The sequence below is a fragment of the Monodon monoceros genome, unplaced genomic scaffold (assembly GCF_005190385.1).
Source record: "Monodon monoceros isolate NGI ecotype Baffin Bay Population unplaced genomic scaffold, NGI_Narwhal_1 Super_Scaffold_5, whole genome shotgun sequence".
In the NCBI taxonomy this organism is placed as follows: Eukaryota; Metazoa; Chordata; class Mammalia; order Artiodactyla; family Monodontidae; genus Monodon; species Monodon monoceros.
The window spans coordinates 2541892-2565336 of record NW_021703782.1 but is presented as its reverse complement, the minus strand read 5'-3'; the positions used below and the strand labels follow the sequence as shown (position 1 = coordinate 2565336).

The 23445-nt window shown below is 47.1% G+C and overlaps 1 protein-coding gene across 1 annotated transcript; it reads left to right on the top strand.

Annotated features, from left to right (window-relative positions):
* The first annotated feature begins 425 nt into the window (after nucleotides 1–425).
* Nucleotides 426–23191, top strand: LOC114884247 (histone PARylation factor 1). Its single transcript, XM_029203099.1, has 8 exons — nucleotides 426–540; nucleotides 3612–3771; nucleotides 5470–5659; nucleotides 6763–6861; nucleotides 13568–13718; nucleotides 18032–18119; nucleotides 21099–21271; nucleotides 22945–23191. Exons 1-8 carry the CDS (start codon nucleotides 493–495, stop codon nucleotides 23074–23076), a joined length of 1041 nt encoding a protein of 346 aa, XP_029058932.1. The 5' UTR covers nucleotides 426–492; the 3' UTR covers nucleotides 23077–23191.
* Nucleotides 23192–23445: the final 254 nt, after the last annotated feature.

Genomic DNA, 23445 nt, shown 5'->3' with positions numbered 1-23445 from the left:
AAGATACAGATCTCAAGAGGATCTTATTTAAGACCGACTCAGTTAAGTAAAACAAAAGCGTGGGTGGACAGAAATTGTGTGATTTCAAACCACTGAAGATGAATCAGGGCTGGGCAAGAAAAACGCGGTAGGGGAGGGACAGATAGAGGAATCTTTTAAACGAATGCAGACGAAGGAGCACCGGCCTTGCCCCAGTGAATGCCTGGGGAGGAAGGAGACCTCCGCAGTGTCCGAGTCTGGGCCGGGGTCCACGTGCCCCCGGAGAAGCTCAGGCGGGTCAGCCGGCGGGACGCGCACGCGCGTACGAAGGGCAACCTGCCTAGCTGGCCGGGTGGGCGGGGCCTCGGCCGCGCGCTCGGTTGTGGGGGCGGGGCCTTCCCTATATTTGTGTGCGCCGCGGCGCGGAGAGGTGATTGGTCGCCGTTGAACCGGAAGCAGTCGGCGGCGGACGAGTTCTCGGCGGGACGGGCTTTATCCTGCAGCGGCTACAGGATGGTGGGCGGCGGCGGGAAGCGCAGGCCCGGCGGGGAAGGGCCGCAGGTACAGCGCTGAGGTCCAAGGGCGGCCGCGGGTCCGAGGGCGGCGCGGCGCGTTTGCCCCCAGCCGCAGCGGAGAGCGGCGCCTCGCGTCCCTGCGTCCCCCGGGGGCGGGCCTGGGGCGGGTTACAGTCCGGGGTTCCCCCGGGGCTGGGTTGGCGCAGTCAGGGGCCCTCCTCCGGGGAGCGGGTTGACTCAGACCGGTCCCCCCACAGCACGCTCCCCCAACCCTCTGGTCCGGCCGGCCCCGCCGAGTGTAGAAAGAGCTGCTGACGCCCCGGAAGGAGGGCGTCCCCGAAGGCGGGAGACGCGGCGGAGGGATGGCCGGGCGCAGCGCCGAGCTCGGCCGCGGGGAGGCCGGGGTGGGGACGGAGGGGCGCTAACCACGGAGGGGCGTCGGCTCAGGCTTTCCTGCGGCCTCACACGTTCTGTCACCACTGCAAGAGCAGCAGGCCTCACACGTTCTGTCACCACTGCAAGCAGGAAAGAAGTAGAGGTTTCTAAAACTCCCTCTGGCTGCGCTGTCAGCTGGATGGGGTGAGACGGTGCAGGAGGGCCGCGTTCTGGGCGTTCTTTACTCCGGTCCCGCTCTCCAGGAACAGAAGGGTAAAGGATAAGGGCAGCCCCTGAAGGGCACAGCCGTCCTAAACTCGAGTTATTAGGGATTTGGGGATGCAGCCAGCGTGTGAGCTGAGGCAGAGCTGAAAACACCCTTTTCTCCCTTTGAAAGGGCAGTGAACAACTTTGACAGAGTTAGTCTTAGAAATAAAGCATCAAAAATTACGATGCGTCTACAGAGACTGTGGCCAACAGCAATAGCCAGCATTTATGTATTCTGTGCTAGCACTGTTTGTGTATTTCTACAAATAATTTATTCCTTGTAACAACCCTGTGATAGAGGTACTACATAGGACTTTTTTTGTAGATGAGAGAACGGCACAGAGAGGTTAGGTAACTTGCCCAGGGTGACAGAACTGGAAATGGGAAAAGTCAGGAATGAACCAGGGCAGCCTAACCATTAGGCAACACTGCCTTTCAGCAAGGTAGATTTAAGGCTCTTCTTTCTAACATCCTAAGTTTGAGCCAGTCTTTGGAAGTCTCAGCAAAGGCTGGCATACACACAGAGGGGAGGCTGGGTCAGGACTTGACATGCTTCTGCTGTTGTGTGTTTGCAGTTGAAGAGACAGCATGAAGTGGTTGGATCGGCTGGGGGCCGGCCCACCTGGGGTTAAATGCCTGTTCTCCCACTTTCTAGTTAGGGACCCAGGGGAAGTCACCTAACCTCAGTTTCCTTGTCTGTAGAATGTGGATAACAGAATCTAGCTCATAAGGAATTTCTGAGGACTAAATGAGTTAATCCATAGAAGGAGTTTAGCACAGTGGCTTGGCACCATAGTAAGTGCATAACAAGTAGTTATTACTGACTGTTTTTACTGTTATATTTATTACTGTTTGCTATTATCACCATCAATTTTTGGATCCCTATTTGAACAGCCTTCTTGTTCAGTTTAATTTTTTATGACCTCTTACAGACATGTTATAATCCTTGGCGTGATACACTGTTATTCTTGGTCATGGTCTTGTTTTACCTTATTCGTTTAATAATATGACAAACACCTGTGAGGCCGTTGCCCAGGCCAAGCACTGAAAGGCTGACCGTGGCTCTCTGTCTTCATGTTGCTCACCTGTCCTGTCTGCCTAACTCCTTCCTGTCGACCCCATTCAGTGTAGCTACGATCCTGAACTGTTTGTTTTCCTCTGTCTTCTTTTTATGGCTTTATCACCCATGAGTTTATGCCTGAACAGTATTTTTTGAACTTCATAAAAAGGCTATCATGCTGCATGTAATCTTCAGGGACGTTTTTCTTCATTCAGCATTATATTATTAAGATTGATCCATACTGTGTGTGGCTCTATTTCCTTTTCACTAAGCGTAATATTCCATTGTTTGAAAGTCCTGTAACCATTCTCCTGTCAATAGGCATTTTCATTTGTCCTGTCTTCCACTCCTAAAACAATGCCATCAAGAACATTCTTGTATATATCATCTGGTTCATAAATACACTTTGCAGACTCTGAACCATACCCAAAATAACATCAATAAACTTGAGCCTGCTGGAAGAATGTGAATATGAGAAACATGAGGTTAGAATTTCTCAGTCGTGACCCCTGTGGACGTCTGGGCCAGATAGGTGTTTGTTAAGGGGCCTCTCCTGTGCACTGAAGGATGTTTAGCAGCATCCCTGGCCTCTACCCACTGAACGCCAGCAGCACACACACACACACACACACACACACACACACACACCCAAGCTTGTACAACCGAAAAGGTCTCCAGATACTGCTAAACGTGTCCCCTTGGGGGCAGAATACCTCCGGGTTGGGCAGCACTGATGTACTGATAGCTGAAAAGGAAGGACAGGAAGGAAAGGATCCAGGTTCCCAGAAAGAACACCACGCACGGCCGCTCCCAAGACTGAAGATGCGTACCCTCCAACCAAGCATTTTATTTTTGTGGGAATAGGTCACAGATGTAACAAGCGTTCTAAAGCCTAGCATACTTACAGAATGAACCTATACTGCAGAGCTGCTGGAGCTGAGTTTTATAACCTAGTCTGGCCTTAAACGACCTTTTCTGAGATCATTGTTTTAACTGGTAAATCCAGTTATTTCTGGCAATTTGCTTCTGGTGTGGTCACTGAGTCTGTTTAAATGAAAGGCACGATGACACCCTGTTTACCAGAACAGGGCAAAACCTTCCATTTTCTTATTCCTCTTTTTCCTGCTGTTTACCTTTTATGCTTTTTGGTTTTTTGTTTTCTGCATTTCCATTATCTTGGGGAAATATGTTTAAAAAGTTGCTGTGTGTGTCCCTCTTGACACCTATATATTATAAACTGTTCTTTCCTTTTTTTCCTCACCCAAAAGAATCCCCGGATTTTACTCAAATACCATTTATAGAGTTTTAAAGGAAACTCATAGAGTTGGGGTGAACAAAAATGAGCAATATTATTAAGCAGTCCAAGTTGCTGAAATTACTTTGGGAGAAACAGAGTTGTGTGTGCGGATTTTCAGTGTGAAAAAGCAGTCGCCGTGAAGAAGGGTAAATGCTGTGAAGCTGACGTGCCCAGTGACCTTCGAAAAGAAGTAGAAAGTCATTACAGGCTTTCTCTGCCTGAAGACTTCTATCACTTCTGGAGGTTCTGTGAAGGACTTGATCCTGAACAGCCAGCTGGTGAGTTGCTCCAGAATCTTCCTCTGGCTTCTGCCAGTGGAAAAGACAGTAGGAAACTGGACCCAGGATCTAAACAGTTCATGGAAAAGGAACTTTTCCAAAGATGTTTCAAATGAGAGAAATAAAATGTTATACTAGCAAAGGTACATCATTCCACAACATGCTTTGATGAGAGTTTGCAAGAAAACAAGCACATACTTCTGTGTGTTCCAGGACTTTTAGTATGACTTAGCAGTGCTGCCCCTAGGAACTTGTCTTAAGGGTTAGGTGAACCCAAACTATGTTAAATGATACTGAAACAAAAAGCAGAAAATGCCTTAAATGCTCATCACTTACCCATCTTTCAGTGGACATATATAGTTTTAAAAGAATCGGGCAGATTTTTAAGCGATGATAAACTATCGTGCCTGGAATATTTCAAAAGAAAAAGTGTGTAGCATATGCTGCCGTTAGTATTTTTAGGTCAGGAATACACACACACACACACACACACACACACATCCCTACATACTTCCTATGTGCGTATACTATCTCTGAAAAGGTACACTAAAAACTGATAATGTTGTAACAGTTACCTTGCGTTGTTACCCTTTGGTACTGTTTAAATGTCTTCACATGAGGTGGGGGGAAGCAGTCCCAGAGACTGCTGATGAAAATGTGTACTGGGAGATAACTGAATTTTGGCAGTATATCAAAACACTGCAACCGTGCAGCACCTTCTCAAAAAGTACTCATGGATGTGTACAAACATGTGTTAGCAAAGATATTCACTGAAGCATTGTTTAGAATAAAAAAGAAACAATAAATGCCTAGCAATGGTAGACATATTAAAGAAACATTTAATAACATGAGAAACTATTCAGAAGATTTAAATGAGGACAGGATGAAGAACAAAAAAACACTACAAAACAGCATGATCTCCCTTTAAAACATCTGTATATTTATATCTGTTCGTAGAGGGGGGAAATTAAACTGTCCCCATGCTTTTTTTTCCACATTGTTACCTCTTCCAAGAATTTTCTTCCTCTCTCCATCCTCACCTCCTTGCGTATCCAGGTCCTGCCTGAAGTGCTTGCCTCGCTCTTAGAGAAGCACGAAGGCCCATTTGGTGCTGTAAACGTGTACATTTGAACAGACTTGATGTCTGATCTGTGGATGGAAAAAGAAGGTGGGCTCTTCCAAGATTAGGGTGAGCCAGATGGATGGTCAAGGAGGCAACGAGTCGAGAGTGATAATTAGCTGAGGTGGAGGGAAGGGGAAGGAAATACATTAAACACATTTTTAGTTAAATTATTCGTCCTCTTGTGCTGTCTGTTGCCTCTCCCTTGGTCTGGATGTGCTACAAATACTTGAGGCCGACAGCAACACAGTAATGAGACAAGGTAAAGGTTTGCAGTGTATAAGAACACAAAGCAGTCTTGTTTTGGCCAGAATAAGAAACAGCAGGAATGTTTGAAATGTCATCAGTGGTAAAGTTAAGAGGGAATCCTGAATGTAAGTGCCACATCTTCATTGCTCTGATTTCTTTTCCATTGAGTATTTACAACTGACATCTTCACATGTAACTAAAGACTTCTTTCTTTTCCTTTAGAAGCTCTTTTTTAAGACAACTGCTTAGAAATATTTTCTGAATGAAAGGCAGTATTTCCTATCTGCCTCCAGAAAGGCACTGTCTAAATAAACATATTTAATTTATAGATTCACTTTCTGCAAGCCTTGGACTTCGATTAGTGGGTCCTTATGATATCCTTGCCGGAAGACATAAAATGAAGAAAAAGTCAGCAAGCCTGAACTTTAACCTTCACTGGAGATTTTACTATGATCCTCCTGAGTTCCAGACCATTATTGTTGGAGATTGTAAAACTGAGTTCCACATGGGCTATTTCAGGTAAAGGGTCTTTTCTTCTCCTAAAATACAGCTACTGCCCCTGTAAGGAGTGTAAGCAGATGTTCACTGGCCTCACGCAAGGCGAAGGACACGTACCCTCTCCTGGTGGGTGCACAGGCTGTCTGCCGTTCTGACCTTCTAACCTACCCTGGGATGGGTGAGCTCATTAGGCTGACCCTCTCCAGCTTTTCCTCTGTAGTTTTAAACTTTTTTTTCCTTTGGAGTTCAGAAAAGCTCTTTTAGCTTAGGAAAGGTAATTTAGAGCAGCTGCTGTGACTTAAGTTGGCCCTGTGCTTCCAGGGGCCATAGAATTAAGAACGCACTTTGGAGGCAGGCTGGTCCTCCTACTTATTACCTGGCTCACCCTGTGCCAGTGACTTGCTGTGACTCAGTTTCCTGTCCTGTGATCATCAGACACGCCTGACGGGAATGTTCGGAGGGTTAAATGATACATGCAGGAAGCTTAGACTGTTAGAAGTAGCGCTGTGGGTGGGGGGTGGCTCCTCCACTTGGAGCGGTGCTGGCGCTGAAAGTGAGGTGGGGAGAAGAGGACGTGGAGAAGGTGTGCAGGGGTGCCAGGGAGCCGTGGGCGCGCAGGGCTGGGAGCTGGGGCGCCAGGGTCTGCTGGCTTCCTGCCGCCTCACCAGGACCTCGGCGGAGTCGCTTTGTCTCCATCGGTTCCCTCAGGTGTAGAGTAAAGGGATTTGGTTATAGATGTGAACTGGCTCCTTGCGCTGCCAATGTTTTATGATCCTTTCTGTCCTGTTTCTTTTGGTTTTTCCACCTTGCTTTTTTTCACGGACTGTTAAACTGGGGTAGAGATGATTGTGTATAATTTCACCTCCTTTTAACAAGCTTTATTCTTTCTCTCTTTGTATTCAGGTATAAAAGTAACTAGGTCCTAAGACTATTAATTTTAGGTTCTGTTACATAAATAAGATTTGTCATAGATATTCGTAAGAAAACTAAAGCTTAAACCTGGCAAATTCATTGGCAATTTTTTGAAACATGCAGATATAATTTGTTGTTTATAGACCTAAAATTCTACTTCGCTGATAATAAAAATTATGGGCAGCTAAATTTTTAATCTTTTGCTTAAACAGGGATTCTCCTGACGAACTTCCTGTATTTGTCGCTACAAATGAAGCAAAGAAAAATTGTATAATTGTTCAAAATGGAGATAATGTGTTTGCTGCAGTCAAGTAAGAAAATGTTTTATTTCAGTATGTCTCCTTTATATGGGTTTACAATTTTTGTACTGTATCAGTCCATCTCTGAGGGGAAATGAGGTAACCAAAAATTTTTAGATACATGGAGATCATTTCCATGACTTTTGCAGGCATCTTATCCACAGTTCAACTTTTCGCCAAACAACAGACCTCTTTTATAACTAATTATTTAATGAAAATATTACTTAATCTTGACCTTGTTTGTCCCGTGGCAAACTCAAAAGATTTTTTAGGCATCTTAGGTCAAACAGTCTTGAAGAGTTCGTTCCAAGAACCCGTGGTATGTGGTTGAGATGGAAGGTTGAGTGCGGTGAAGCCACGGTTGGCACATCGCAGGGGGCCGGCCGCCGGGGAGCTGGAGCGCCAGCTGTGGCTGCACGAGTGCTCTGGGACCGCGTGGTCTGGCAGGACTTGCGCCGGTGAGAGGGAGCCCCTGCCTGCCTCCCCTCCCCTCCACCCGGGAAGCTGGAGACCTCTGCGTGCAGGTGGGGCTGGAGCTGGACCTCCACCCCCCGACGTCAGGACTCCGCATCTGCAGCCGGTTGGGGCATCGGCCCCGTCCGGAACGCGAGCTGAAGCACAGGGCGGGTGGTGCGGCAGCTCCGGGGCGGCTCAGAGCCCAGCCAGGGAGCCGGCCGCGGTGCGCGGACACAGACACCATCCGGAGCTGCCACAGCAGGTGGGCCATGCACACTCTAATAAAATGAAGAAAGCACCTTCATCACCTTGAGCAGAATAAGTAGACCATGTTTTGTGTGACCTCTTTACCCTACTTTTTCCTTGTTTTAATTACTTGATTGATTTGTTTTTGGCTGCGTTGGGTCTTCTTGCTGCACGCAGGCTTTCTCTAGTTGTGTCAAGTGGGGGCTACTCTTCACTGCGGTGGCTTCTCGTTGCGGAGCACGGGCTCTAGGTGTGCATGCTCAGTAGTTGTGGCACGTGGGCTCAGTAGTTGTGGCTCACGGGCTCTAGAGCGCAGGCTCGGTAGTTGTGGCACGTGGGCTCAGTAGTTGTGGCTCACAGGCTCTAGAGTGCATGCTCAGTAGTTGTGGCACGTGGGCTCAGTAGTTGTGGCTCACGGGCTCTAGAGCGCCGACTCAGTAGTTGTGGCGTGTGGACTTCAGTAGTTGTGGCATGCGGGCTTCAGTAGTTGTGGCTCTCGGGCTCTAGAGCGCCGACTCAGTAGTTGTGGCGTGTGGGCTTCAGTAGTTGTGGCTCTCAGGCTCTAGAGTGCAGGCTCAGTAGTTGTGGCATGTGGACTTCAGTAGTTGTGGCATGCGGGCTTCAGTAGTTGTGGCTCACAGACTCTAGAGCACAGGCTCAGTAGTTGTGGTGTGCGGGCTTCAGTAGTTGTGGCTCTCGGGCACTAGAGCGCCAGCTCAGTAGTTTTGGCGTGTGGACTTCAGTAGTTGTGGCATGCGGGCTTCAGTAGTTGTGGCTCACAGACTCTAGAGCACAGGCTCAGTAGTTGTGGCATGTGGACTTCAGTAGTTGTGGCATGCGGACTTCAGTAGTTGTGGCTCTCAGGCTCTACAGCACAGGCTCAGTAGTTGTGGCGCATGGGCTTAGTTGCTCCGCGGCATGTGGGATCTTCCCGGACCAGGGCTCGAACCCGTGACCCCTGCACTGGCAGGCGGATTCTTAACCACTGTGCCACCAGGGAAGTCCCTACCCTACTTTTTAAAAGACTTTCATTCCCTGTGATTTAATAGCACAAATTTGCAGTAAACAGAAAACTAGGTCGATCAGTGCACCTGCTGGGCTGCTGTGTGCATACCGGTGTATCTAAAGGGCATGGGAGATGTCCCAGAAAGGCTCTTTTTTCTCTTCTGATAACTCTGAAATTTATAGAAAACGTTGCTTGCTGTTTATAATTTATAGTTCTCTACACCCTTCAGATTTATTATTGAATTTAAATTGGTGCTGTTTTTATTGGAAACAACTATAGTTATTTCTTTATTGTCTGTCTCTTGCACTAACGTGTAAGTTCATGAGGGCAAAGGCTTTTTCTTTTGCACAGCACCTGCTTTGTAGATGCTCGGTGAATCATTCCACAAACACTCTGACAGCAAAAACAACTAAGTTTTCATTAGTCCTAGTGGTCTTACAAAAAAAAAAGAAGAAAGATACAGTTGTTATCAAAAATAATGCAAGATCGTTCTGGTATTTTTTTAGCTTACTGGAGAACACAGAAAAGGAAATAGAAAACAAAAATACATTGGTGATAGATTTATAACTTAGGCGAAGACCAGCAAGTGAGTATATTTGAGTACCTAATGCTATTTCACACAAAAAATGTTTTGCACCTCCAATAATTTATCTCAAACATAAAGGTAAAAAGGTTATTATACTTTTTAAGTGTTACAGTATATATAGTATTCTGAGACTTTAAATCAGCTAATCAAAACAATTTCTATATCAGCCTCAGTAGTGTCTTTTAAGGCAGACTGTTTGTTATACACAAAGTATTTTTATGCCCAGGGAAACTAGTTCTCTTTGTGTAATATTTAATAGTAGCCAAAGAAATGCAAATTCAGCTAGCAAAGATGAGTAAAGATTAAAGAATGGTAATACCCAAGGATGGTTAGGGTATAAGAAACCTTTCTGACATGTGTTAATTGGTAAGACGTTTGTGGAAAGCAGTTGGAATAAGGTTGTTTAAATGTTTTTTCAAAGATTTCTTAACAGGTAATGAACATTGCCAGCTAATATGCTATACCTTAAATCGGCGATTCCATTTTTAGCTATTTATCTGAAGAAATTTTGGATGGGTGTACATAAATATCTGTGTATATTTCAGATTATTTATAAATAGGAAAAATTAGAAAAAACATACATATCCAGCAGTTAGAGAAAATTAGGTAACTAAATAGAAAATGTCCACAAAGTGTAACACCAGGATATTGATCTGTTGTTTTGGGAAGGGGCTGATACATTATGTGAAGAGGTCAAATAACAGAACAGTGTGGAACGGTTCCGTTTTCACAGCCTCTAATGCACACGGAGAGAAATCTAGATAGATTGAAAGTTTTAAAATACTTATCTTTGGACAACAAAATTAGGAATGATTTTCTTTTTATTCTGTTCTTTTCCCTAAAATAATTGTAGCAATAGTTTGGACCTCACATACTCCTAAAAGGTCTCAGGAGTCCCTGGGGTCCACAGACCACTATTTGACCACTGCTGTTTAGTTAATGGTTTCAAACCTGACTACACACGGAAGCCTCCCGGGTTCATGGTTAAGAGCTTCACCTCAGCTTCATTCACTTCAGCATGTCTAGAGCAGGACTCAGGAACGTTCTTTAAAAATACACGTTCCAGGTGTATCTAAGTGTAGATATACTTAGAGATCTCAAACCTGTATGTCTATAATTTTAATTCTTAAGTTTAAAAAATTCATTTCAAGAGAATGTTTTTAAGTGAATGAACATTCATTTTAACGAACATTTAATGAACGCTTCCTTTGTACGGGCCTAAAGACCACTGAAAACACTTGGTGTGTAGTACAAGAGTACGTGTAGGCAGGGCATCAGCTCTTGGGTCGAGACGCGCTGCTAAATAGGCTCTTTTCCTCTTGTCTGCACCCCCAGTATTCTCTGCCACCCTACATTGCTGTACTGGGTACTTTCAACCAGGAACCCAGGAGGTTCTGACGTGTAGTCACGTTTAAAACCATTAACTAAACAGCAGCTATCAAACAGTAGGGTGTGGCCCCCCAGGGGTGCCTGCCCACTTCCCAGGAGGTCTGTGAGCTGCAAACTCTGGGTGATGACAGGGTGTCGTTCTCACACCAACAGCACAAAGGTGGAGGCGGGTAAGCCCTGCTGGAGCCTCGACAGGGTCGGGGCAGTGGACCTGGTGGGCAGCGGACCGTAGGTTATCACAGCTGGGACGTGACGCGGGTGTCCCTACAGAGGTCCGTGATGACACAGTAAAGGCGGATCAGATCCCTGTCGCTGGGCACGTGTCTTCTTAACGTCCTGCGTGACAGGAGGGGAGGTACGGAAAAGGCACTTCGGCACACTTAGGTGTTAGGGTTAGTCTCGAGGTTTTCCTCGAGGTCTTGTGAGGCCGAGTTGTGAGCTCAGCTTTTTTCCACTTTGCTGAAGAGAGGGACTGGCAGACACTGGTTACCCTGACATGAGTGTTTGGCCGGCGTTGTCTCAAACAAACCGATGAAAACAACTGACTGTGTTTGTTGCCAGTGTTAAAACTTAAGATTTCAAAAGCAAACATTAGAATTGGGGAGAGTTGTAACCACCCTTGTGAGCTTGACAGCTTCTCACTTCCTGAAGACTTCGCTAACGAGGTTGGTGGTACTATTAATGAATGTGTTTTTTTCATATTGTGATAGAATGGAGTAAATCAGATACAGTGAAAAGGGTCACTCTTTGGGAGATCTGCATAACTTAGTGAACCAGTGTTTTCTGCATGACCACTGCAGGACTCACTCAAGGTTCACAGTCTCCCATTAGGTTTAATGGGACAGCACGGAACGTCCTGGCTGTTTCTGTGTGCACATTGCAGCAGAGTATTGGATTGTAGGTTTGAAGCTGAGAGACAAAAGCTTAATAAGCTGGAATGGTAAGGATGAGAAGACCAGTACCGAGGGCCGTCAGGAGAGGTGGATGTCTTCTGAGAGGGTGTTTCCTGTGGGCCTGATGAAGGCGAGAGCCTCCCGGGAGGAAGGGTGCTGTGGACAGAGGACAGCAGCCCCGGGGCCCTGGCGTCGCCGGTGTGCTTTGTATGGTTGTTGTAGATAGAGCCTCTTGATACGCGGCTGGTGAGGTTGAAGGTGAGGTTTACTGTGACGCCGTGCTGCAATCATGAGACCGTGATTTTGGTGGTCTTGGCTTCTGCGGCACTTTAATCCACGCACACTAATTCTGTCAGCTTGGTAAGCTGATTATCCTCTGTGCCTCAGTTTCCTGATCTGTAAAATGGGGATCAGAATAGCACCCGCAGCGCCCAGCCCATAGCAAACTGCTGAATGTTAGTGGTGGGCAGGAGCGGGTTTCCTCCTGGCAGCCTGGTAGTGGCTGCAGGAAGGGGACCGACTGTGTCCAGCTGGGCACTGTTGCCAGCTCTTCCTTTCACTCTTGCTCTGATGGCAAAACTCTTTTTTTTTTTTTTTAATTTTTATTGGAGTATAGTTGATTTACAATGTTGTGTTAGTTTCAGGTGTACAGCAAAGCGAATCAGTTCTACATATATCTGCTCCTTTTTAGATTCTTTTCCCATATAGGCCATTACAGAGTACTGAGTAGAGCTCCCTATGCTGTACAGTAGGGCCTTATTAGGTTACCTATTTTGTATATGGTAGTGTGTATATATGCCAGTCCAAATTTCCCAATTTATCCCTCCCCTTTACCCCCTGGTAACCATAAGTTTGTTTTCTGCATCTGTAACTATTTCTGTTTTGTAGATAGGTTCATTTGTACCCTTTTTTTTAGATTCCACATATAAGTGATATATGATATTTGTCTTTCTCTGACTTAGTTCACTCAGTATGACAATCTCTAGGTCCATCCATGTGCTGCAAATGTCATTATTTTGTTCTTTTATAGCTGAGTAATATTCTTTATCCATTCCTGTGTCAATGGACTTTTAGGTTGCTTCCATGTCCTGGCTATTGTAAATAGTGCTGCAGTGAACATAAGGGTGCATGTATCTTTTCGAATTAAGGTTTTCTCCAGACATATGCCCAGGAGTGGGATTGCCGGATCATCTGGTAACCCTAATTTTAGTTTTTAAAGGAACCTCCATGCTGTTTAACATAGTGGCTGTACCAGTTTGCATTCCCACCAGCAGTGTAAGAGGGTTCCCTTTTCTCCACACCCTCTGCAGCATTCTTAACACAAAATTATTTCCGTAACTGGCAATAATATATTGTATTATTCACATACCTTTAAAAAATATTTTGAATTGTGCTTTCGTATCAGCTTGTAGAATAGTTTTGCTTTCCTTTTATATTTTTTAAATTTATCTTAATGCAGATTTGAAGGTAACCTTGAAAAGAATCTGCTGATGCTTAAGTATTCTAAACGTCCTCTGGCTCTTTAAAAGTAGAAAATCCTTGGGACTTCCCTGGTGGCGCAGTGGTTGAGAGTCCACCTGCCGATGCAGGGGACGCGGGTTCGTGCCCCGGTCCGGGAGGATCCCACATGCCGAGGAGCAGCTGGGCCCGTGAGCCATGGCCGCTGAGCCTGCACATCCGGAGCCTGTGCTCCGCAACGGGAGAGGCCACAACAGTGAGAGGCCTGCGTACCGAAGAAAAACAAACAAACAAAAAGAAAATCCTTTTTGGTGTCTCCACACTCTTTTCTTCTGTTACGTCAGACTTCTCCAAGGCGGTACGCGGATCTTAGCATCAAGCGATGCGACAGGAACTTGGCTTAACCTCATTCTGTTAATACCCTATGTCTTTGTTGTAGACATTACAGAGATAATACAGACAAATCTTGTTTGCTGTTTCTGTGACTGGCAGCTGTTTATTCATAGTGCCTTTTCTCTTGCTTGAAGAACCTGTTCGGGATTCTGGGGGGCTCTGGTGGTGGTTCTGCACTCTTTCCCTTGCATGGAGTTTGATGTCTGTAACTCGGCTCCCCGTAACTTCCCAAGGTCTGTGTGCTTAGCACAGTGGCCTGCATACTAATGAGGGCTTTTACTTCTTTTTCAGATTATTTTTGATGAAAAAACTTAAAGAAGTAACAGATAAAAAGAAAACTAGTCTCTTGAAAACCATAGATGAGAAACTCACAGAAGCAGCCAGAGAACTGGGGTACTCACTGGAACAGAGAACCGTGAAGATGAAACAGAGAGATAAGAAAGTATGATTTACGTCTGTTAGTCTCTGACTCTTCTGCTGTTTTAATAGGGGGTTTTCCTCTCTTGATTGCTTGCCACCTGCACCTTCTCTCCATCCCTCGCTGCCCTATCCTGGGGAGAGCTGGACGCTGCCCTCGCGGGGCTCCCTCGGAGGCTGTCCAGGGTCTGGCCTGGGAGGTCCTGCAGGTTGTCGGCCAGGCTGGGTCACGTGACGCAGTGCCCTTGCGGCGGGTGCAGAACTCAGCCAGGCCTTCTCACTCGTTAATCTTGATTTACCAGTTTCTCCTGCAGAAGAGTGAAAGCAGCTTTATACATAATATTTGCTTAAATTTCTTTCTTTAATGGCTAAGGTCTGTTGATTTCGTGCCAAGAGTTTTGGGGGTAGATGTGTAAAGGTCTGCCTTACAGTGCCTTATAGCTATAGCCCCTCAGGCAGTTGGCGTTTGAGAGTGGTGTGTACTGAGGTGTGTAAACTTCTCTAGGAAATGGTGCATGAGGAGGCCCCTCTCCTTTGCCTTATGGAGCCCACCAACCAACGCTTCCCTTGGCGCCTGCAGTGTGAGTGGTTTTGTAAACAGCAAATACTTCTTGGGTTTTGGATCCTTTGGGTTTTTCACTTAAAATTGTCAGAGTGAGTTAACAGAGAAGCTAGAAGAATTCTTGCCTGGGGTAAATGAGAATTGTGTAGGAGTCTGTCCTCATCACCCTGGGGAAGGAGGGCGTTCGTCACCGGAGCCAGGGCAGCCAGCCTCTCAGCAGTGTGTCCTGTGTGTGGCTGCTTCATCTGCGTGTTCTAGGCCAAATAAAGTACTCGTTAACCCAGAATAAAGTAGTGCTGGCAACTAAGTACGTCAGCTTACTTAGTTACTGAAAATCCTACTTCAGTGCTTTTTCTGATCTTGACTCGGCTGCAGGGGTGATGTTCTGATAAGTTATAGTCACTGAATCGCAGTCTTATCAACTCTTTCTTTAGTCCTTGAGGTTGGAAGCAGTTTCTAAAAATGTTCATTTGAATAAAACTCCTTGCAATGGGGCATTTTTCAGTTGCTCTAAGATTTCATATTGCCATTTCACCTTTCTGGTTTTCATAGGGAGCCTCTCCCGCCTTATAGGGTAGGAAGGGGAGCATTTCTCACCCCGTTGTGACGTATCCTAATTTGTCTTGACTAAAGACTAAGCTGCTCCGAGCAGACAGCTGCCAGCAGCACATTCTGTCATCAACAGTAATTTCAGATGAGATTTCATTCATTCTTCCCCATAACTATAAATTAGATAGGAGTCTAATGTAATGTGAGTCTTAATCTAAATGTATTAGATTAAGTTTCATAGGAATGTTTGCCCTGGCCCCCTTCCCCCATGAGGTTTCTTTTTAGTATTTGTTCTTACAAAAATAGCTGGTAAACACAAATTCAAAGAAAAAAAGAACTAAGACAACCATGATTTTATCTTCCCAAAGACAACATGTGGTGATAATGCTTCCAGATCCTTTTCTATTAGAAGTTTATTCTTTTATTGTTATTGTGAGATCTTCATGGAAATAAATATTTTTCTAGTCCTGAAAAAAGCTCAGCTCCACTAGCATGTGAGTTAGTGACTTGGTCCTTCTGTGTGGAAGTAGCTCGTGCATCCTAGGATAATGGAGCACTCCGTGGCACACTAGCAATCTGTGTTTATACCAGCCGTGCCTTCTAGTGCTTTGGTGGGAGGTCCTTGTGAGCTGCTCATTCCACCCCTACGACCGACAGGCAAGCACAGTAGGTTTGGAGAGGCTTTGCTCCTTGTGCAGAATTTTACGTGACAGATCAGAGACCTAAACTCACATCTTTCATAGCTAGCATTCCTTTCATCCTATCTGACTAACTGGCTATGTGCCACTTTACCTCTTCCAGTACCTAGATGTCACTTTTTAAATCGACATTGAGTTAATGTCGCTGTAAAATGAGGGTCCATCATTCTGTCCACCTCTAGTTCTGATGCCTCACAACATCACCCACCCTTGTGCAGGGTTTTCCTAAACTGGTAATCTGATTCTTCGTAATAAAATTAGGATTTTGATGCTTTACTAATAACTGATACCTCTTTATGGACAATTAGTACAGTTTCTCATCAGTGAAAATACGTACATAGCATGGTTTCTTGTTGGGTGTCAGCCTGAGTCGGGCAGAAGACAGTCGTGCCATCACTGTTGCCTTTTGCGTTCAGCGTCAGCACTGCTTTGTGAACACACTGTGGTCGTCACTCCATGTGCTGCATGGCAGGTCTGCGTCACAAGGGCGCTGCGCTTATGTTCAGAGTTTAGGGTGCTGAAAACTCCACACATGCAGACAGCCTGCCATAAATAACGGTTCACACCTTTACTTGCACACTTACCTGATTATTTCCTTAGAAGAAATTCCTAGATGTAGTATTGCCAGGTCCAAAGTGGTTTTTAAAAAAAATTTATACAGGTATAAAAAAAATTAAGTGTGTGTGTGTTTTCTGTTTGCAGAACTCCCCCCCACCCAGGAGTTGGACTCCTTTGCACCCCACCTGCAGGGGCTGTGCGCCCCTTTCCCTGGGTCCTCGCCGGTGCTGGTCTTACCAATCCCTTTGGTCTTTCCATCCTGAAAAGTATAAAATGATCTACCATTGTTTTCTTCAGCATTTCTTTGATTGTAAAGGACATTAAATCGTTTTCATTTCTCCACTGGCCATTTATATTCCTTCTGTGAACTGCTTGAACTTTGCCCGTTTTTCCATCAGGTTAGAATTACTTTGTGTTTTCATTTGGGTGTTAAGTCTTTTCCATTATTTGTAAGACTTTCTTTATAGTTTAAAGACATTCATCTTTATTAACTTTATTGTTATATGTATATATTGCAGATGTTTTTCATCATTTGTGTTAATTTCGTTCTTGGTTTTTACTTGATTTGTTAATTTTTTTTTATCTTTGGCTGCATTGGGTCTTTGTTGCTGTGCACGGGCTTTCTCTCGTTGCGGCGAACGGGGGCTACTCTTCGTTGTGGTGCGCAGGCTTCTCATTGTGGTGGCTTCTCTTGCTGCGGAGCACAGTCTCTAGGCACACGGGCTTCAGTAGTTGCAGCACGTGAGCTCAGGAGTTGTGGCTCACGGGCTCTAAAGCGCAGGCTCAGTAGTTGTGGTGCACAGGCTTAGTTGCTCTGCGGCATGTGGGATCTTCCCAGACCAGGGCTCGAACCCGTGTCCCCTGCATTGGGAGGTGGATTCTTAACCACTGCACCACCAGGGAAGTCTAATTTTTTTTTTTTTTTTATGTAGTCAAGTCTGTAAGTCTTTTCCTTCTCCAACCCCAAATCATATACAATATTTGCCTTTTCTTCTAGTAGTTTTATGGGTTTATTTTTACATTTAATCCAAAAATCCACCTGCAAGTTATTTTGGTATCAGGAGTAAGATACAACGTAACTGTGACTTCATTTGTTTTTTCCCAAGGGGTGAGCAGTTGTCTTGGGACTTGTTTGGAATAACCTGTCCCCTGTGTTGCTTAATGAAAGACAGTGAAAGCAGCGAGAGGGTGGAGAGCTGGTACAGAGACTTGGGGGCGAGGACCTTAAAACTGAGAGCGTCCTTCCCTCAGGAATGTCACTGGACTGCACAGAGATACTGGAAGCAGATGTTTTGTTCAGCAAAGACCTAAGAATGCCACTAGTGTAAGAGAAAGATGCAGACTGGAAGGGTTACGATGGGGGTTGTGTTTGGACCTCTGTTTGTCTTTGAAAATTAACACTTAAGAAAAGCTCACCGGTTTATGTTATTTGCCTCCACGAAGGGCACCACAACACTAGAAACTGCCCTACTTTGGGGAAGTTTGCTGACGAGCCTGAATTTTCCAAGTAGAAATGGGGGACCTGAATTTCACAAGATGGAAAGGAGTTCTGCCTTCCACGTCTTCCTGCTGACAAAAACCATTCCTTCTCCTTCAGGGCCCAGTCCCTCAGGCTCTCTGCCTAGAGGATCCCATGGCTGTGGATGGAACTGACACCGCGCCCTGCTTCCTGTAGTGGGACGCACGGCGCAGACTTCAGACAGCTGACACAGTTAATAAAAGCCGGCTGTTTCACTGTCGTACTTACTTCAAGTGCTTGACTTGTAGCTAATTTTAAAGGAAAGAAATATTAAACTTGTGCCCTGGGGTCCAAATTTACTGAAATAAAAGGGCATTGAATGTTGCGTTTTGGCAGAAGTCTTGAGGGTTTGTGGGTGTGCTTTGTTTTGGGGTTTTTTTTCCCCCTGTCGTTTTCGTCTATTTACAGTGACTAAATTTTGTTTTTTTGTTTTGTTTTTTCCTTTTATTTAGGTCGTGACAAAGACCTTTCATGGGGCAGGCTTGGTTGTCCCAGTAGACAAAAATGATGTGGGATACAGAGAGCTCCCTGAAACGGATGGTAACGTATTTCTCACATGAACATGTGCATGTGCGTTAATGTATACAGAGAAAGGTTTCCTTATGTTGAGAAGTAGGTAAGGACATGTGCCATTTGGGGGACAGTCACCTCCCCTTAGTGAAGAAGGGCTCAGGCTCTACGGTCAGTGAAGCCTGAACTGAAGCTGGGTTTGCCGCTGTGTAGCCTTAGCAAGTTATTGAACTACCCTGAACCGTGGTCGTCTTCATCCGCCATACGGGTAGTAGTGGTGAATACCATCCGTAGGGGTGTTTGGGGTGTAACCGAGCACGTAAGTGCTTAGCACACTGCTTGCCTGATAGCGCTCACAACAGAGTATTTTTACAAGTTTAAAGAGTGTGAACCTCTGGTCTAGGTGACTTTTTCTGAACTGTTTCAGAGCCTTTGACATTGTAGCCAACAACGTACAATATAGTAATTAGTGAGACAGCACGCGTTTGTTTAGTGCTTTGTGACCAGTCTTTCATCTGTATGTAAGTCTGATTAGCTTTTAGAAGCCAGTGCTGAGTTACTTCATCTGTAAGTATAAAAACGACACAAAATCTAATTATTGCCATGTTGAAAAAAGTGGATGAAAATCGCTTCTCAGCTCCCCCTACCCAACCCCCTTTACTTGAGCACCCCCGAGGGCACCACCTTCTCGTCACCCTGCTCCCTTGGGGGCAGCGGGGCGAGGGGCACTCAGCGAGAGGGAATTAGAGGCGCCCCTGCGCAGCACGTAAAATGCAGGCCCTCCCTTGTTCAGAACAGAGCTGTGGCCTCAGCTGCCCTCCGCCTGGAGGACTCCCAGGGAAAAGCACTGCGTGTGGGCCCCGCGGTGGAGGGGCTGAACTTGTGGTCTGGCTTGGTGTTAACTCACTTCCGTGTAAAAAGTGCAGCAGCGTTAAGTTTTTCCTACGTTGACCATGTGTAGAAATGATACTGTTTCGGATATGCTGGGCTAAATTAGATAGCTTAAAATTACTTTCACATTTCTGTTTTGGTATGATGCCAAGGTGGGTTACGCACACCGCGCTGCACATGCCGGACCTTCCTGGACCTCCTCCCTGAGGCCGGAGGGGAGAGGGGCTGTGTCCCGGGGGCGGGGGGCAAACCCTGGTCTTCGCCGCCTCCCTGTGAGCCAGTCCACCCCAAGCTTTAGCAGCAGCTTTACTGTCCTGTTGGGGAGACTAAGGGCATTTGTTACAGCGATCACGGTGGGTGTTAAATTGCGGTGCCCTGGAGTAAACCGTTACCTCCCCTGGTTGGGGTTCTGGGTTTTATGTGTCCAGGGTCACTTTTATCTACTTGTACCTTTTTCTAACATTCTAGCATTAGATCCTTCCGTGGTTTATTTATTTTTGAATGAGAAGTGGTAGCAGACATAGTTAAGGATCTAGTGTCTCACTGTTTTGTTTGCCAGGAGGTGTAAGTGGCTGGCGGTCTGTGGACGGGTGACAGCGCTCAGCGGGTCACAGTGAAGTCTGCTCCTGACCAGTTTCCCCCGAGGCTCTCTACACATAACACTGTAACGTGGCCCGGGGGATACCATTTATTGAGCACTGGATCGTGTCGTGGTTGACGCTGTCGGGCGATGTGTACACAGTGTTAACTCAGTCCTCACCCAGGCCTTTACGCGGCTCTTATTCTCACGTCCGGGAGGTGGGGACCTGAGACGTGGCTCTGAGTGTCGCGTGATCGCCGAGCTGGCGGCCTGACTTCCCTGTGCTGCAGCCTGTGGCTCCGCGCCGTGAGCGGGGGGTGGTGGCAGCGGGGAGCAGAGCAGCAGCAGGCACTGAAGCGTGGTGACGGTGGAGGCTGCTCGCACGGTCTCGCAGTTTGGGTTCCGTGAGGCGACGCGCTGCAGAATGTTGCCGGTGGAAGAACATGTCTGTCCTCCAGTAAACGTGTCACTGCTGTCTGTCCAGTGCAGTACTGCCTGCCACGGGGCGGGGGCAGAGTGCAGCCCGTGACCGCACGCGCAGGGTGTGTGCCGGGGGCGCGTGTTCTGAGGTCAAGCCCTGGCAGACACCGCTGTCGTCAGCCTGGGTTTGTGGTTAGTGTCAGTAAAGTGTGTAAGTAACATCAGTCTCTCATGCGTGAAACTCGGCACCGTGAGTTCCAGGCGTGACTGTTCACGTCGTGACCGAACCTCGTCCCTGCCAGCACGGCAGCCCCGTGTCCAGGAACGTGTCCGTTCCTCCGAGTGAGTGGCAGCTCGTCCGCATTATCGGATTTTCCCAGCTTGTCAGAAAGGAAGTCTAATAGGCATCGTCTGGTGCCTTTCTTCTCACGTGCCTCGTGGGAGCTGACGCACCCTGGCATCCGAAAGCAGGGAGAAAAACGTTGAAAGTCCAGATAGAAATGTTAAACCACTCGTTTTTATTTAGATAAATGTTAGTTTTTCTCTGTTCTTACCTCAGATTACACTTTGGCCATAGCTGCACTTCCCCCACTTTGGTAAAAGTACTGGTAAAGGTTTAATTCTACAATGATTTCTTGTCTCTCCTATGTCTTTTTCTGGGTTTTGTTTTGTTTTTTTTTTAAGTAAGGTAGGAGGGGGCAAAAAGAGCAGACTTTACTGTCTGTCTGGATTTTTTTTATCCCTTGATCTCCATATAGTTTTTGTTTTTTCCAACCATTTAAAAATGGAAAAACACTCTTAGCTTGAGGGCAGTTAAAAACAGGTGGGTCAGGTTTGGCCATGGTCTGTGGAACCTGGACTAGCCCAGGGAAAATCTCTGGAAGCTGGTGTGATTCCTGATTGCAGCGAGGTCCCACTGTGCTAATACAAGAAGTCTTTTTTGTTAAGTAAGCCATTTTTATGCTTGAATCTTAAGTAGAAAAACCATAAAATGGCCGTTGTAAAATACAGTGCCAACCAAAGAGGCATCCACTGCACTAGGACAGTCGTGAGGAAACATCCAGGTTACCGTCTGCGCCATGGTGGTTACAGGTAACCTTGTGTCCTTGGTCTTTCAGCCAGTCTCCGGAGAATCTGCAAGACGATTGTGGAGGCCGCCGGCGACGCGGAGAGGCTCAGAGCTTTCGCTCCTGTTCAGGAGATGATGACTTACGTGCAGTTTGCTAATGATGAGTGCGATTATGGGATGGGGCTGGAGCTGGGGATGGACCTCTTCTGCCACGGCTCCCACGTGAGTGACCACACCCCGCCCCTCCCTCCCCGCCCCCAGCCCTGCTCCCCCCCGCCCGCCCCCCACACTCCGGCTCATTGCTGTCCGCAATTCCAGCGCGCGGCGTATGGATTCAGCTTGAATTTCAAAATGAACATTTTGAAATGATTTTTAAGCAGATGTTGTGAGCATGTTTTTTATTTGAAGTTCATCTTGTACTCTGGCCGAGGTGAATGACCCGGATGTTGTGCCCAAGTGACTTACTAGCTACTTACGTGTACGGCCGTGCCCTTCGCTAGGGTGTGGACACACCTTCCTGGCTCCGCCTCACTTTCTGTGGGGGGTTTGTTCTTGTGCTTGAATTCCGGGATGAAGAGTAAATGCTGTCTGTAAATATGCTGGAAATTCTTTAACATAGAGGAGGTGCTGTTTTACCGTGAACTCCCTGCTCGTCACGTAGGAGAAACGTACGAGGCAGCTGCAGGAGGCCGCTGAGCCGCGGCTGGGGGTCGGGCAGGCGGAAGGAGTGGTGGCCCCGGCCTGAGTCCCATCTCCCCGGGAGTAGGTGTGTGAGCGTGGGCCGTACTCCCCGCACCTCCGCGCCACCTGGGGCCCGCCCAGGCCGTCTGCCTGCTGTGGAGACCACCTAATTCTCCCTTCACCTACCACGTCACCTGCGGCACAGAAAGAGCCCCAGCTGCTCAGGGCCACACAGGCAGGCGGCTCCCGCGTCAGCCTCTACCCCAGAAGCTGACTCTGCAGGCTGTGAAGTGCAGGGTCACCTGGGGACGCTGCGGGGGCTGGAGCGGCACCCCGCCAGCGTCAGGGTGCCCTGGGGGCTTGTTCCGCACAGGCTGGCACCCCCCCGACCCCCCAGTCCCCCTGGGCCTCACCGAGTTCCCTTCCCGCTGGGGGCTGAGCGTTTGCGTTTCTGATCGACAGTTACTGGGTCAGGCTGACGCCACTGTCGGGGAGTCTGTTTTGGGGACTCTGTGTTTGTTTGTTTCTCGTGTAGGGCTGTTTGTTAGCAGTAAAAATAATCAGAGTGGTTAACAGCCAGAGAGGGTCAGTGACCGATCGGAATAGTGCTTGACCAGCTTCACAGAAACTCGGTTGTCTTGAGAATCCAGCAGCATCGGAGAAGAGAAGGGACGGTGGAGCAAGGCAGCAGGCGCCAACGGCGGCTGCCCTCCCTTGTCCTTGGAGCGCGTCTGGGCCCTTGACAGAGGCAGCGACTTCAGGGGTGGAGGCTGACATGGGGTGAGAAGGAACTGAAGATACGGGGGAGCCTTCAGTGCGATGTGAAAACTCACGTTCAGCTCCTTGTTCCGACGGTGCCAGCTAACGGAAATGATGATTGAAGTCTTATGGGGTGGGGACATGCCGACGAGAAGGAAAAGGCATTTGAGCGTATTGGGGGCAAAAGGGGGTGAATAAACCGTATCTGAGGGAATAAGGACGCTTACAGTTTTTACTTGGTTTTCTTCTGAGTTTCCTTCAAGAAGTGCCCTTCGTCCTGAAGAGCTGCACGACTGCCCCAGGGACGGTGCCAGGCGCTGTCTCAGAACTCACTGTTGTCAGGCAGATGCTGGCTGAAACCCAGCGTGTGGGGAGTGGGCTTCGTTAACAACTGCTTTTTCCAGTATATTACCTGCTGCGTTCTCTGGCTAATGTCATCTTCTTTTGTTTTTCAGTATTTTCATAAAGTTGCTGGCCAGCTTTTACCTCTTGCGTATAATCTGTTGAAGAGGAATCTCTTTGCAGAAATTATTGAAGCTCACCTGGCAGACAGAAGCAGAGAGGACGTGGACCAGCTTGCAGCATGAGTGGGAGGTGCCTCTCTCGGGCATACAGTATTTCAGAGCTTCAGTATGAAACATGATGTTTTGTTTTTAAGGAGTACAGAAAATAAATGGACGGAAACATTTGCTAAAAACTTTTCTGACGCTCCCGTGGCTGGATTTCTTTCTTTCACGTGCAGTCAGATCATCTGCATGGTGATGCCCTGATCACGTGTGAAGAGGGGATGCACCTGCCGTGGTCCTCTCCGATGTCGTCATAGGATGTCCCGCCTGACACCTGTGGACGAGCACGCGGTCCTCCCCTCCCAGGAGTGAGTCCTGCTTCAGCGTTTAACACGTAGGCAGCGAGGAATGTGTTTCTGGGACTTGAGTTGACGAGAGCTGCAGCTGTAA